Raw genomic sequence first — 14,442 nt, forward strand, 5'->3', positions numbered from 1 at the left:
ATAAAATTAGATACAATTACGGAATGGAGAGAAGAAGATAGCAAACTTCGTCATCACCTTATTACGGTAAACAGAGTCTACAGAAGGCACCAATTCCCCAGTAATTCTTCCAGCCTTATCAATGATACGATTAAGTCTATCCATGTCACCTTTCAGAATATTCCCTCCCCAGCACACTGAACAGTAGCTCAGTGCACCAAAGATAACAGAATTAAGAATATAAGCAAGATATCATTATTGACATTGAAGCATATAAGTTTATGTAAGCAACACATATGAGAGTTTTTTAATGATATAATCAACACATCCCCCCTAGAGAGTGTTATTAGAAATAACTCCAAGATATTCATCGTGAAGACTTGTTCAACTAATTCATTATTAATACATATGGCACCCCTGTTTTATCCTTCTTACAAAAATCGATTACAACTTCTTTGGTTTTTTTAACATTTAGTTCTAAGAAATTGTTTTTACAGCATGCAATAAATTTGTTAATAGAATTATAACCATGGCACAGAGTCTTTTTTCCATATGTGCCAATGACAGGATGTAATAATGTAGAGAGCTTGGAGGCCTCATTGGCATTAAGCGCTATTATAAGTCTAACATATTATTATTATTGTTATGTGAGGTGTCATGACATAATGAGTTGTTTTGTTTACTTTATCCTTTGGCCCATATACCCAGAGGCCCTGGTTCCACACCATTAGCACCTGCATTGCTTGCTTGCTTGTTCCACTTCAGAGGTGTTATATATTATAAAATAAAAGAAACCGCTCAATTTTTTTTGGTGGACCATTGATGCCGACCAGACTCTAGCATCCCTCACTCCAGAGGTGTTATATATTATAAAATAAACGAAATCGCTCAATTTTTTTGGACCACTGATGCCGACCAGACTCTAGCATCCCTGGCATGGATGCAGAGGGGTGCAGACGGTGCTTTCGCACCCTCTCCCCACTAAATTGTTTTAAGAAGAATAATTATTGTTGCATTGTATTTTTGTATATTATTTTTATCATTATGAACATAGTACCGGTAAGATTTTTAAAGTATGAGAGTGCAATTTCCGGTTACCTACAGGTCCATATTCTCAAAATTTTCTCACCTCAGCCCCAATCATGGTGGGACTGAGCTAGTGTGGGCACCTGTGTACCCCCCACCGCCAAATCCTGCATCCGCCTCCTTGAACCATCTGTGGGTGTTTCGCTCTGGAAGAATTATACAAAATTACAAAGAAAAATTAGTAATTTTTACAGGCCTTTGACCGGAGACCCTTGATGGCCCTAACCTAGGGGCCACCTAAAGTTAGAAGGAATTTACTCAATTAACAGGAACAGGAAGTTCAGGGTCAGAATGCCCCCCTCACTGTTTTGCCACTAAATTTTAAAAATTTCAATGCATATTAATGATTTGTGATACTCTACTCATCTATTCTGAAACAGCTGTCCTGACCCATTTTAAAAACTCTGGATCTGCCCCTAAAATTATTGTAGTTTTAGTTCCTAATATTGTGGTTTAAGAGCACAGCTATTACTATATTCAAAGGCTTAATTAATCGATTTTAGAATCTACTAATATGTAACAAATACATAGGATTTTTTTTTCTCCCCAGTGAATTGTGGATCTCTAGATCAGCCCCTGATGTAGCAACTATGAAATACATGTATACCGTATGTATATTCTACAGTAAATTCGGTATATGTCAAAAAATAAACAAAGACAACACATAATTATGCTCTTGCACTATTGCAATTTAATTCAAACTTCAGTATCCCCTTCTCACCTAATTATCTAATTTGCTTTTAATTCAAAAAAGAGTAAAACGAGTGGTAATTACATTAAGCAGATGGGTATGCAGTGAAATTCAAACTACCAGTAGTTTGTTCCATTTTAAACTTCTCATACAAATACCGGTTAAAAATATAGCATGCTATAATATGCTAAAATAATATTCAACTATATTGTAACAAAAAAGATTCATTCATTCATTGTCAAAAAAAAATAGTAGTCACATATGGTTTTGCTAAATGTTTCATTTTTTTAGTTCAGACATCCAAATTATTGCCCCCAAAAACACTATGGAACAGTCTTGGCAAATGGATATATTCAATTTTTTAGAGTGTTGGCTATCACTTATATTTAGAATTAGTACAGCTCTGTGAATTTTGAACTAAGAATATATGGCCACCTTGAACAAATGAATGGGCCCGATTGTGAAACACCAGTTTGCTGAATAATTCATTCTACAAAGAAATTTTATAGAAAGAAAAACTCAAATCCAGTGATCAGTTTGCAGAATCCAGTTTGCTGAAACTCATTTTGCCAAAAGTGAATTAAAAGCAACATAACAATTGCAGCAATAAAATTCACAATGGTACGCTAACTACCACCCATATTTCAATTGCCACCATTACCCAACCTGTTTTCATTTTATCACTTTCTTTTTTTCTATTTTACCATCGCTCTATTCGGTTGTAATTTATGCCATGACTTTGTCACATGTTTATACTTCTGAATACATTGTTACCTCTTATTCCACTATTCTACCATTTGTCAGTGATTTACATGCTTTATTGCAGTTTTTGCTAAAAATTACCTCATTTTACCAGCTGGCCAGGCTCAAGCCCGCTCACTCAAACTTCATGGCCCCATCTGCCCCCACTGTCCCCATATCAATAATCCTAGATACTCTAATGACCAAAGCACATGCTATTCTTTGTACTATATTCTACCCATGACAGTGAATATGACATTCAACAAACTGTTTTAGACGGTAGTGGGTTTTATAATTTTGGGTTGGTAAAATGGCATTCGGAAAACTGGGTTTTGGCAAAGTGGAGATGGCAATCTGGAATTCAGCAAACTTGTCGGATACCAAATAAATTTCTTTAGACTACATATATTTCAATTTTTCTACTGAAAACTAAAAAGCTTTTTACTTGCCAATGAAGATTTTGAAATATTCTTAAATTTCTAGTAGCATATTTAATGATTTTCATATGGTAGTCAAACATCTGTAAAACATTATTCTTTATTGTTGTTAGTGGCAGTATATACCTAATAATATATAACACTATAAACTGGAAACCACTCTCGAATTTAGTTTTTGAAATAAGTAAAAGGCTTAGAAAAAGTGGATATTATGTGTGTGATTACTCATTATGAAGCAAGCAATTTTAATGCACCTATGTCAGTACTACCAGGTACTACTAGTCAGTGTGAACCACTCGACATAATGATAATAATGATGCAACTACATACACAAGAACTTTTGCTTAAAAAAATGTAATTCAACCATTGACCAAGCTGATAAAAGCAGTAAGCAACTGTAGGCCTAGCCTGCATAACCAATCAAGAGGAATGAAGGGTTTAATAACTACATTGCCACAGGCCTCCTGGCCTAAGCTTTATTAGGAGTATTGACAAACTTAACCTCAACCAATAGGAAGGCAGGTGTTTTTAAGCCTACATGATTCTTAAACCCATTCACACAGCCATTCAATAAAAACAGAAATCATACTGTGGGTGCTAGATACCAATATCACATTCTCATGCAGCTCAACTTTTCTTTTGGGAATAAGATAATAGTAGTGTAAACCAAGCTTTACTTATGGACAACTGCCAGATTGCATTAAAATGTGTTTTTTTTGTCACTTCTACAAATCACTGAATTATTATTAATGCCTGATATACTGATTTCAATGACAAAAAAAGTGCATTGGCCTGCAGTTTAAAAATAAATCTAAAAAAAGAATGTACTATAATAGCTTTATCACACACATCAACACACATGAAGAACAGATACATACACTTGCAAATATACAGTACTCTTGAATATCCTATGTTGATATACCATAAAACCTTAAATAGATGCACCATGACCTTAACATCGAGAAGAAGCCCATCTAGACTAGGAGCCCCCTCTTCAATTTGCAAAAGAAGCCCATGGATAAAGATAGTATGGGGCTTCTTTCAAGATAGTACTTACATTGATATTGACGTTATCTTTGATAATTATAATAGCGTGTCGGTACCCATATTATTTCATTGCACTAGCATGGTTAAAATTTTAAAATATTTTGAATTCCACAGTTGAAAAATATTGTATAGTAGCAATTCCAAAATTTACAGCATTCATTTCGAAAAGAAGTCCTCCTCTTTAGTTTGAAAAAGTAATCTTGAAAAGAAGCCCATCTTGAAAAAAGGCCCATCTCAAAGGGAAGCCCATCCAAGGCACCTGAAAAACAGAAGCCCAGTGCTTCTATTCAAGGTTTACAGTATAGCAATATACAAAAGCAGGAAGCGCTCTAATGCCACAGATCATACTTTTGTTATGTTCATATCAGCATGACTTGCCAAACCAAAGAGTAACAAAGTCACATAGATTGAAAAAGTCCTATTACTGGATAAAGAATCATTCATTAATATATAATAGTATGTAAGAGAATCAATCTCAAAACTGACAATTTTGTATTTATACAGTTGTGATAAATTATTGTATCGTATTGTACAAAAGTGAATTATTTTTTTATAATCTTGCTAAGCACATGAAAATGTAGGATAATAAATTTCTGAGAAAGTCAGTCGTAATTAAAATGTTATAAAATAACACTTCATCATCGCTAGAAGTTTAGGTCATTGGTAAAATATGTTGATGTTATCTCAGATACTTGGCTCAGCTTTAGTTGCAAGCAAATTCAGCATCTGTTCATATTTCATGACGCGGTCTTTTCCATTACTGTGTAAACCCTTTTGACCCCACAAAATGACCATGTGTAGCTCTGTACGAAAGCTGTCAAGAATGTCCTTCTCGGGCATGAAGCTCTGTAACTTGGAGTTCGCATTAAGTTGGTATGTTGTTGTTTTGCTGATTATGTTACGAACTAAAGACAGATGACGTTTAAACACCTCTAAACCAAAGCTATCTGTAGAATCTACCCACAATCCATCTTTAGGCAGATTATCTGTGACCTCTTTGTTGATTGGTTGATGCCAGTCCCTGCTGGTAAGAGATGTCCAGTCCATTTCTAGGAGTTGGACAATAGGCATTATGGCTGGAATACTGGTCTGAGATAAAGTTAACACAGTCTTCCCCTGTTGATGTTCCTTGAAATGAGAACGGAGTTTAGTATCATGGAGTAGAGCACTGCTTGTATACGATTTCCTTAAAAGTTCCCAAGTCAATCGCAAATCTCGAACCTTAAAAAATAAAGCAATGAATGAATGTTAAATTGTTAAATAGTGGATTCAAGGAGGGGGTGTGCAGCAGATGTCTAATATTCACCATTAATTAATGATCATTGCAATTATTATCTTTCTTCATTGCTATTGTAATCACCATCACCATAAAAAAAAAATGTGGTTTTGGGGGGACATCTGACATGTGAAGCACTACACCGAGCAGGGTAGGGATTGGCAGCAGCGGCTCAAGAAAGGTAGGTTTTATGGGAGAAACCATCACCATCTTAAAAAGTAAATACAATTTTTCATTATAATCACTTCTTTTGTCACTGTTAAATCCATCTCAGCAGCGGTGTAATGCTGAGGCCATGGCCCTCTTTAGTTTAGGTTTGCTTTTTTTTTTTTAATGTTTGTCATTGTATTCTGAATGTTAATATTGAAATATATATAATATGATATATAATATCAGTGGCAGTGGGGGAGGAGGAAATAATAATTTGCCTATTAAAAACGTTATTTTGATTGTCAATCCCTAATGTTGTGGTCTAAAAGCACAATTTCGGGCCATACTAAGGCATAAAAACTCTCCCCATGAACCCTATCAGAGTCAGCCGCACGAGAGCGCATAGGCGTTATACCATTCATCTCAGTTATGGCTACCCCTTTCGTTTTAGACCGACTAACCTGTTTAGAAGCTAGGCCTTCCATGATTGCTTCAAAAGCAAACAAGTCACCCATTTTAAATATTGTTGCTTCTGCAACCTGGATCCAAGCATGTAATAGATTAACTCTCTTCTCTATCTCCATACAGTACACAATAGTTACTGCACACCATAACCTGAGGCAATTCATTCTATTTAAGAATAAATATAAATTAACATGTTTTCATATTTGTCTTGCATTACATTCACCTAAATCAAATTATTTTATGCAATTTATCAATTCAAACATGGATTTATAGACCACCTCGACCACTGACAGACTCACATTTCACATTTCGTCACATTTGACGGACCACCAATAAATTTCAGCGGCCATGCCAACAAGTGGTCCACTAATCACAGGTTGTGTAACACTGTCCTAAATTACTGCAACAGTACAATAAGTTAATAAAACAAAATTATTTTGTACTCTTTAGTAGGTCCTGGTTGCACATGAGTTTAATTTACAGTACCTTTCTTGCAGGTCATTCCTTAAATAGCATCCTTGGGGAAGAGTTAGAAGCTCCAGGCCTGATAAACATCCATCTGGTATAGATAACATCTGAAGTAACTACAACATTAAAAGAGTCATTTCACAAATAAGAATTTGTTTTTAAATAAAAATGTTCTGCTCACTGTTCCTACTGATTAAAGATATACTAACGTTTTACACCCGTGTATTGCTACGCAAAAACGGTAATAGATGTGACGTAAATAATTACAGACTGCTTTCAGTATATTATGTTATGTGCAAGAAATTACATTGTAAAAGTTCTACATACACATTTTTATAAATACAGTACGTTTATTTGTTAGATAGCAATCAATTTGGCTTTAGGAAATTCTATTCCACAGAAACTTCCTTTTTTTTAAAACAAATGTTAATTGGTTAAAAAATATTAATGATTCTGTATTTATAGACATGATTTCAGTCATATCTATCAAATTATTACAGGCTACAAACTTTTCCTTTTAATTGCAAAATATTACAATCAGTAGAATTATCAGTTTTCACTGATTTACAGGCATTTTAATACTATGACATGCTAGCTAGAAACTGTCTACAGCTCTGGCTGAAGCAAGTATGTGGACACAAAAAAGCCGGAAAAATTAGTCTAGCAACAGTGTTAGGTTAGGCCTAGCCTTAACTCCATTTTAGGTTTTCAGTTATTAGCCATACAAACAGCTGACATATTTTTCAATTGCTAGTATTGGCACTTATGAAATAGAATAATTTATTTTAATTATTTCAAACTTAAAACCAACTCAGACAGAAAGTTTTTAGAATGAAATGAACATAATGTCAGGTGAACGACTACAGTGTGTGCGGTTTGAGGTACAAGAACATCTATAGGGAGAGCGCATTTTATTTATCGCAAAATCGTACCGGAATGTACACAGTAAATCAGATTATTTAATGAGGGATAAATTAGGATATTTTTAATATTATGAGAGTTCGTGGCATTGGTGGGCTTGATAAAAAAAATAATGGAGAATCTGATGAGTTGGCGAAAAACAAATTACAAAAAAAAATCTTGCCTACATCGGATGCTATTTATAAAGTTTACACGAAAACCAGTAGGCCAGCAGAGGTTATAGATAGCATCTGCTGGTCAACTGGTTTTAGTGTATATAAAGTCTACACGAAAACCAGTTAGACATCTGGTTTTTGTGTACATAAAGTATTCACGAAAACCAGTTGGCCAGCAGATGGTATCTATAACCTCTGAATGTGCCTTTACTTTCAGGAAATTTTTTTTTTTTTTGCTAGGAATGGGGCTTTAAATCCCAAATCAGTATACCTGTATACTACTACTACTTTCAAAAAATTACTGGAAATGCTCTTTGTCTGCAGTTTCTTACCTCGACATCTAAGCTTAGAATATGCTGCGCTAAAATAGAAGGATTGACATTAATGAGAAAGTCTTGAACTTTACTCAACACTTGAATATCTAGAATTCTATGGTTTTCTGGCAAGATATTGCATTTGAAATCTGATGGATGGAATTGAGAACACATTTGATTGGTCGGTAGTCTTGGGTGTTGCACTATGCCTGTGGGATGGACCGTCAGTGGTTCTTGTGCCTCAGAGTCTGGCTCACCAGTTTCAGAGAGGAACCTATTTCTGGAAAATGATTCATAAACAAGTTGACTTGAATCATCTTTCAACTTTTCTATATTGCTGTGATCTGTGATGCCATCATCCCGGACTGGTTTTTCGTGCAAGTAAGAAAAATTTTGATCTGTTTTAATATCAGAGTTGTTTGCATCCATTTCCTTTGGACTCATGATTTCACATGTTCTTGTTTTGTTGGGGTAGCTATATAAATCCTGGTTTGGAGGATCTATAATTTTTGACCGACTTCCAATTGGTGTGTCATAATAGGTCTCAGACTCATCTTTTGATAACTGCTTATGAAGCTGGAACCTCTCTGGAAGGTCACTCATACGTGGCGTGATGACCTTAGTTGGAAGTGGTCCATACACAGGTGCATCAGTCTGTTTAAGATTTGTTTCAGCATATTTACTATCTGTGTAACTAAGAGGTAATGTCCGATTGACAGGCATCCGAATGATTGCATTTGATGTCCGTGATATTGGTTTTTTTCCATGATAAAACATGATGAGTGCTGGGACGGAATCAAAAACATTATTCTCCAGTTGATATTGTATCTTGGCATATGGTGTATATTCCTGTTGAATAGTCTTATTAATAACATAATGAAGTACTTCATTATGCCACATCACACCTAATACATAACTGCCTTGTTTGGAGATTGAGTCTCTCACAAGGAACTCCCCATCCTGTTTGAGACTTTTCACTGCAATTTCTCTGCTAATGCCACCGTGAAACCATGCATGGCTTCGTATGTCATCATGAGGTAGGTTCAACTCCATCTCAAGATCCTTTTTTAGTTGATCAGGCGTGGGCTCATTTTGCCGAGAATCCATTTTGCTGGGAGTTGGTCTATAAAACTGTGGACAAATTTATAAATACATTGCAATAATATATCCTTTTGTGCTGTGACTTGATGGTCAGAAATGATGCCAAGTATAAACATTGTCTTTTTCATTAAAATTGCTAACGTTAATATTCAAACACCATTTGCATTATCATTGTCATGCTATTATCATGGATTTAAACTGCATATTATTTTACACCATCATATCCATTCTATGTAGTCTGGCACTCTAACATACACTGTTTAAGAGATCTTTTTCTAGATTATTAAAATTTTGATTTTTGGTGTATATAGTCTGTGAAAATGTTATTCATTCTTTCATATTTCAATCATTTTCTTCAGACATGATAGTCTAGCACTCCAATGGAGTGTGAAATTGTTTTGTTGTAGCCGATGACTATTTGAAATTACAAGGAAACATCGGCCATCAAATATAGTTGGCTCCCATCCAGAGAAAAAACAAAGTACAGAATAAAAAAGTTCTCTTCCTTTTTTTCTTATTGGAAAAATGGATGATCAACTAACTTATTTTTTTATATAGCCTAATCTTGCATAGTCTTTTATTGATAACCAGAGCATAATACTGCTATGGTAAAGTTCCAGCACAAAAACTACATTTGTTCAGTAAAAACTAGACTTACTTTTGATGATTCTTCTTGAATGCTATTAGGAAACATAAAAAAAACATCTTTAAAAATACAATTCTACAAGGATGAATTATGAAAAATCTATTAGGCCAAGTTAAAAAAAAAGTAGTTGCTCGTCCTAATATTTTGAAAAAAAAAGAGAAAGAGGGCACTTTTTTTTTTTATCTCTGAGATGGCAAATCCAAGATGGTCGATGGGAGACACTTTCTCAATTTCACCAAGAAACGCATTAAAAGCAAATAAAAAAAACCACTAGACATGATTCATACCATATGTATCTCCAACCACGAACGACCAAGAGAGGAATTTTACTGATATGAGTTAACCAGATTTTCATGCATTTCGTAAAATAAAGGGAATTAAAAAAAAAAATAAATAAAATATCTGGTGAGGCAGAGAAAATAGATGTGCAAGAGGACGAGTAACTAGTAATTTTTTTTATTTGGCCTAGCGCTTCACAATTTTCTGATTTCAACAGTATGATTTGTACAGTGTTATTATATTCAATTTTTTTTTAAAGACATAAAACAAAATACAACATGGAAGTAATTTGGTTCATAGACATTAACATCTTTACACTGGAATATAAGCTCAGAAAAAAAGAGCGAGCATGGCCACATTTATAATACTACTCCCGCACATATAATACTTTAGTCCATAATGTAAATTTGAAATATTTTTATACATTATGAAGTATTACTCTATTATCCCAGGTGTGGGTGGTGACAAATCATAGGACAATTTAGTGAATGATTATACGTACAAAAATGTGGCAGGTACAGTTTTATGCACAAACAATGTGGCTGTACAGAATTTTATGCAACAGATACAAACATAGTCCTTAGCCCCTTTAATATTCAATATGAGGATTATTCAAGAAGCCGAGTGATTGGACTCCAGTTAAAGCCGGGTTTGATCTGGTGTCTCATCACAAAAGACAAGAAAAACACCTCTCGGCCAACTGTTCGCTTTATTACAAAGACCATGTGTTTTCCAACATAAATCTTTGTGAAAGATACAAGGCAACTTTGAAAATTTGTATTTGTTCACTCTGGTGCCACATAAAAATATAATATACCCAGTACTCTGGTTGTATGACTTATATAAAACAATTTGCTATGATGGATATTTTAGTACAGTTTGGTTAAAGTACTATATTTTTGTTAAGCACAGAACATTGAGATTATTTCAATTTTGTTCAAGACGTCCTTTTATGTACCCTATATTTAGCCAGTCCATACTATAAGGCCCATGGCTGACTATATGAACAAAAACTCTATTTTAAAAACTCCCTTAAAAATGGTATAACCCTGGTTAGTTGGTTAGAACTAATTAACACAGTACACCTTTAATCATAAATCCCATAAATTAAAAATCCCTTTTTTGGAATCATCATAATAAGTACACTTAAGTCACCATTCACAATTATGTGCGCCTTAAAATGATGCTACTATTATTATTATTATTTATTCATTCAATATTTGAGTATATCGTAAATCTTATGATACAATTTATCACTGAAAGGGACTTGAGACATTCCCTACTGAAATAAAATTAGAATATATGTAATAAACCATGACATATTTATTGAAGATAATGCATTAGTAGGCCTATGCTTTGTCACTGTAATGGAATGCTCTTTTTATTATAGAATTTGCTCCTAAGTCAGCAGACCACTCAAGATTAGAAGATAAAATAACAAAACAAACTAAAACTAAACTAAAACTAATTATTAGTAATACTAATCAATTCAATTTCAAATTGTTTTGACACAAAACACAGGCATGTTTTTAAAACAGGCCTGTGTCAAAATATTTTTTTTTTTAAATGATGAAAATGACAATCAATCATCATAACAACTGGACACCAAGGTTTTTTCAGAAAGTAAAAGATTAGGAAACTTTGTATAATAATAAACAGATTTTGGTTGAAACTCAAGGATCCATTGCAGGATAGGTGACGCCTTAAATAATATATGAAAATATATATATATATGTTATAATTATGCATTCTACACACCTGTACCGATTGGTTTTATTAATGTGTGCTGCCTGTGATTTTTTCCGTGGAAGTGTCCCAATATGGCCAGCTAGCAAAACAAAGAAATGAAAAATTTAATTTATTATGTATTATAGAAAAATGTGTGATTTGATATCAAAAATACTAAAAAATTATACAAAATGACATAATGAAATTCAACATTGAAATCCACAATGCTTCCATCCCCTGTTCTCATCTGAATTTTCTTCATTCCTTGTCTGCTATGGTCCTCTGCTTTCCTTTTCTGTTCACTTTTTCTTTACCCCTCCCTGCTTCCCTCATGTCTCCTGTTTCCACCAGTTGTTCTCCCTTTCTCCTTTATCTCCACTGCTTCTTCTTTAATAAAATTTTAACAAGGTAAGCCTATTAAACCAACAGTTTGTTCTGGTGGGCCATAGAGAATCACCAAGTGAAGAAAAAGGCTGAAAATAGGGCCCACCTGAGGCCAACAGGGTGAAAAATAGAATAAATATTCGAAAAAAAAACTTAATTATTGTATATAGGATGAGTATTCTTTGAAAATACAGGTCTCCCGCCAATAAAAGACCACATTTGGGACCTCAGTTTTCATGGTCTCTAGCAGTTTAATCTTTAATTTAGAACAATTATTATCATGAAGATAAAAGATAGATGTACATTTGGGGCCAAAGAAAGGTGGCCGTTTATTTTAGGTGATCTTTAGTTGTTTTCAGCCATTCTGGCAGTGCAAACATGTTGGTAATAGATGTTGGCTTAATAGTTGGCTTTTTGTTACTTAATTTAGGGTCCCAAGTCATAATTTGGGAGATCTGTTTAAATGAGCTTTTTAAACACATCTAATTACATTTTGCTTTGCATGGTGAAAACTTACTGTAGCACTGACTTCCAGGAGCAAATTAATAATACAGTAATAAAAACTTGTAAAACATGCATATTGTGAATTTGTGGGAGACTTAATGATATTTAACTTTTTGAGGATGGATAAATGTTTTGAATCTAGAATCTTGAGAAGGGTTATATTCCGGGTGATTATTGCTTTGTAGAGTGCAGGAAATTTGAGAGCCCTGCTACTAAAGCATCTAGGTAGATATTCAAAATAAAATTTTGATCAATGAATCATAATATTGTAAGTGTGTGAGGTAAAAAGTGATTGAGGACATCCTTGTCATAACAAAAGTATGTGGTGATGTTGAAAAGTTCAGGGATCAAACTGATAAATTCTTTATAATTATTTAAATTCTGAGAAAATACATCAGAATATTTTCAAAAGATATTTCATAGTGATGCCGGGTGGGTATCCTACCCGCCAGCATGGATAAAAGGTAAAGAATAAAATTTTGTTTGAGGTATTACTGGCAAGAGGCAGGTTCAATAAAAGATAATCTGCAATAACAGCCTGACTGAAGGGCATCTGGAAAATTGAACAAACGACAATGTTATATCACTTTACCAGTCATGCACATGAACTTTACTGAGCTTAAATTAACAATGAAGACAACAATTTTTCTTTCACCATATCATGACTGACTAATTTTGGTATTTCAGATAGAGAAATAAACAAAAATAATTACATCGATTATTAAAACCACTGCCACTTTTTCTTCCCAATAACCACAAATTAAAATCTGGAAAAGGCATTCTAAAAAACAAGTGAGGCATAACAAGATGATTCACTTACAATAGGGAAAATCAAGTTGACTAACTTAAAAGCTTTTATTATGAGTAAAGATATGGTTTTCCAGGTGGTTTTTCAAAACAAATTGGGCCTCAATATGTTTAAATTACAATCAACAACACAATGGAAAATAACAATTGCAAGTCATTTGTTCTGCCACATTTTTAAAATATTTCAAAAACTGAAAGTCATTTTCTATGTAAGTTTAAGGTCTTGAAAAATACTCAAATAAATTCCCACTTCAAAGTGTGCATGAACCCTGAGCATTAGCAATAATGAAAGGTGAGTCAGTAGCGGTACTCTAAATACATGCTAATAGCAAACAGAGTTTGACCTCAGATGCATAATAAGGCTTCGGTCACAATAGAACCCTGGTTCTTTATTATTTATTTATTTTAAGGGCCAAATTAATTTTTGAGTTGATTTAACGGGCCACAGATAATCTCCGAATTTGTTTTACTTCATAAACCTGTAAACTATTGGATGTACAGTGGCCGTCGCCCCCTGCTGGCTACAATATTATAGGACACAGTAATATGCCATATAGATTGATTCAATATTTTGCCAAAAAAAGAAATATTTCTTGCTTATTGATGATCTTATTTTTTGCTTGTTTATAAATATCATCACAAAAGTGAGTAGCGCTAAGATCTACTTGATGGTGGGGAAAAGAGCGATGTCATCGCTGGAGTTTTAGTGTCGATTTTACCCAATGGGAAAACAAGTGTGTTGCAGCAGCTCAGAATCTCCAGAGTGGTGTAGGGCAAAATGCTTATTTAGAAGCTTAATCGATCTTTACAGTCTGATACTCCATAGAAATTACATTGGATATTTTTATGAGGAATTGTGTGTGTTTTTGAGCGTCTCTCACAAGGGGTCCTGCGAGGTCCGGCAAAAACTGGCGCCACTCACTTCGAAATATCCTCTAAATTTTGTTCGTCGTAAACTAGGAGGTTAGTGGGATAAGCGGGCTTTACGCATTTAAATTGAAAAATTAATGCATAGTTTGATCCATTTCTCTTTATTTGACCTACCGGTACTTGTTTGTCTGGTAAAGCCTAAAACTCTCCTGTAAGATCAAATCAGTATAGTGTCCTGCAAACATCACTTTGAAATACCCCGAGTTGTTTTGGTAAAAGTTGTTATTGCACATGGCCCATTGTTGCGTTTTGGTCTTTTGTGATTGTCATTTTTTTAAAATTTAATTTCAAACTTAACTTTGAGGCTTATTTTATCTTCATATATATATATAT

General features: G+C 34.0%; 1 protein-coding gene across 4 annotated transcripts in view; it reads right to left on the bottom strand.

The window, feature by feature from the left end:
* Positions 1 to 1,733: 1,733 nt before the first annotated feature.
* Positions 1,734 to 14,442, bottom strand: part of LOC117106255 (breast cancer anti-estrogen resistance protein 3-like) — a 35,986-nt gene continuing 23,277 nt past the window's right edge. For all 4 annotated transcript variants that reach the window (XM_033247613.1, XM_033247611.1, XM_033247612.1 and 1 more), the window contains 6 exons: positions 11,515 to 11,584; positions 9,490 to 9,511; positions 7,749 to 8,861; positions 6,359 to 6,456; positions 5,869 to 6,037; positions 1,734 to 5,202 (listed from right to left, as the gene is read on the bottom strand). In XM_033247613.1, coding sequence (XP_033103504.1) covers positions 4,666 to 5,202; positions 5,869 to 6,037; positions 6,359 to 6,456; positions 7,749 to 8,861; positions 9,490 to 9,511; positions 11,515 to 11,584 — 2,009 coding nt within the window. In that variant the 3' untranslated portion in view covers positions 1,734 to 4,665. The remainder of the gene's footprint in view (positions 5,203 to 5,868; positions 6,038 to 6,358; positions 6,457 to 7,748; positions 8,862 to 9,489; positions 9,512 to 11,514; positions 11,585 to 14,442) is intronic.

The sequence above is a fragment of the Anneissia japonica genome, unplaced genomic scaffold (assembly GCF_011630105.1).
Source record: "Anneissia japonica isolate Jap-2015-1 unplaced genomic scaffold, ASM1163010v1 scaffold1356_len1145284_cov175, whole genome shotgun sequence".
Taxonomy (NCBI): Eukaryota; Metazoa; Echinodermata; class Crinoidea; order Comatulida; family Comatulidae; genus Anneissia; species Anneissia japonica.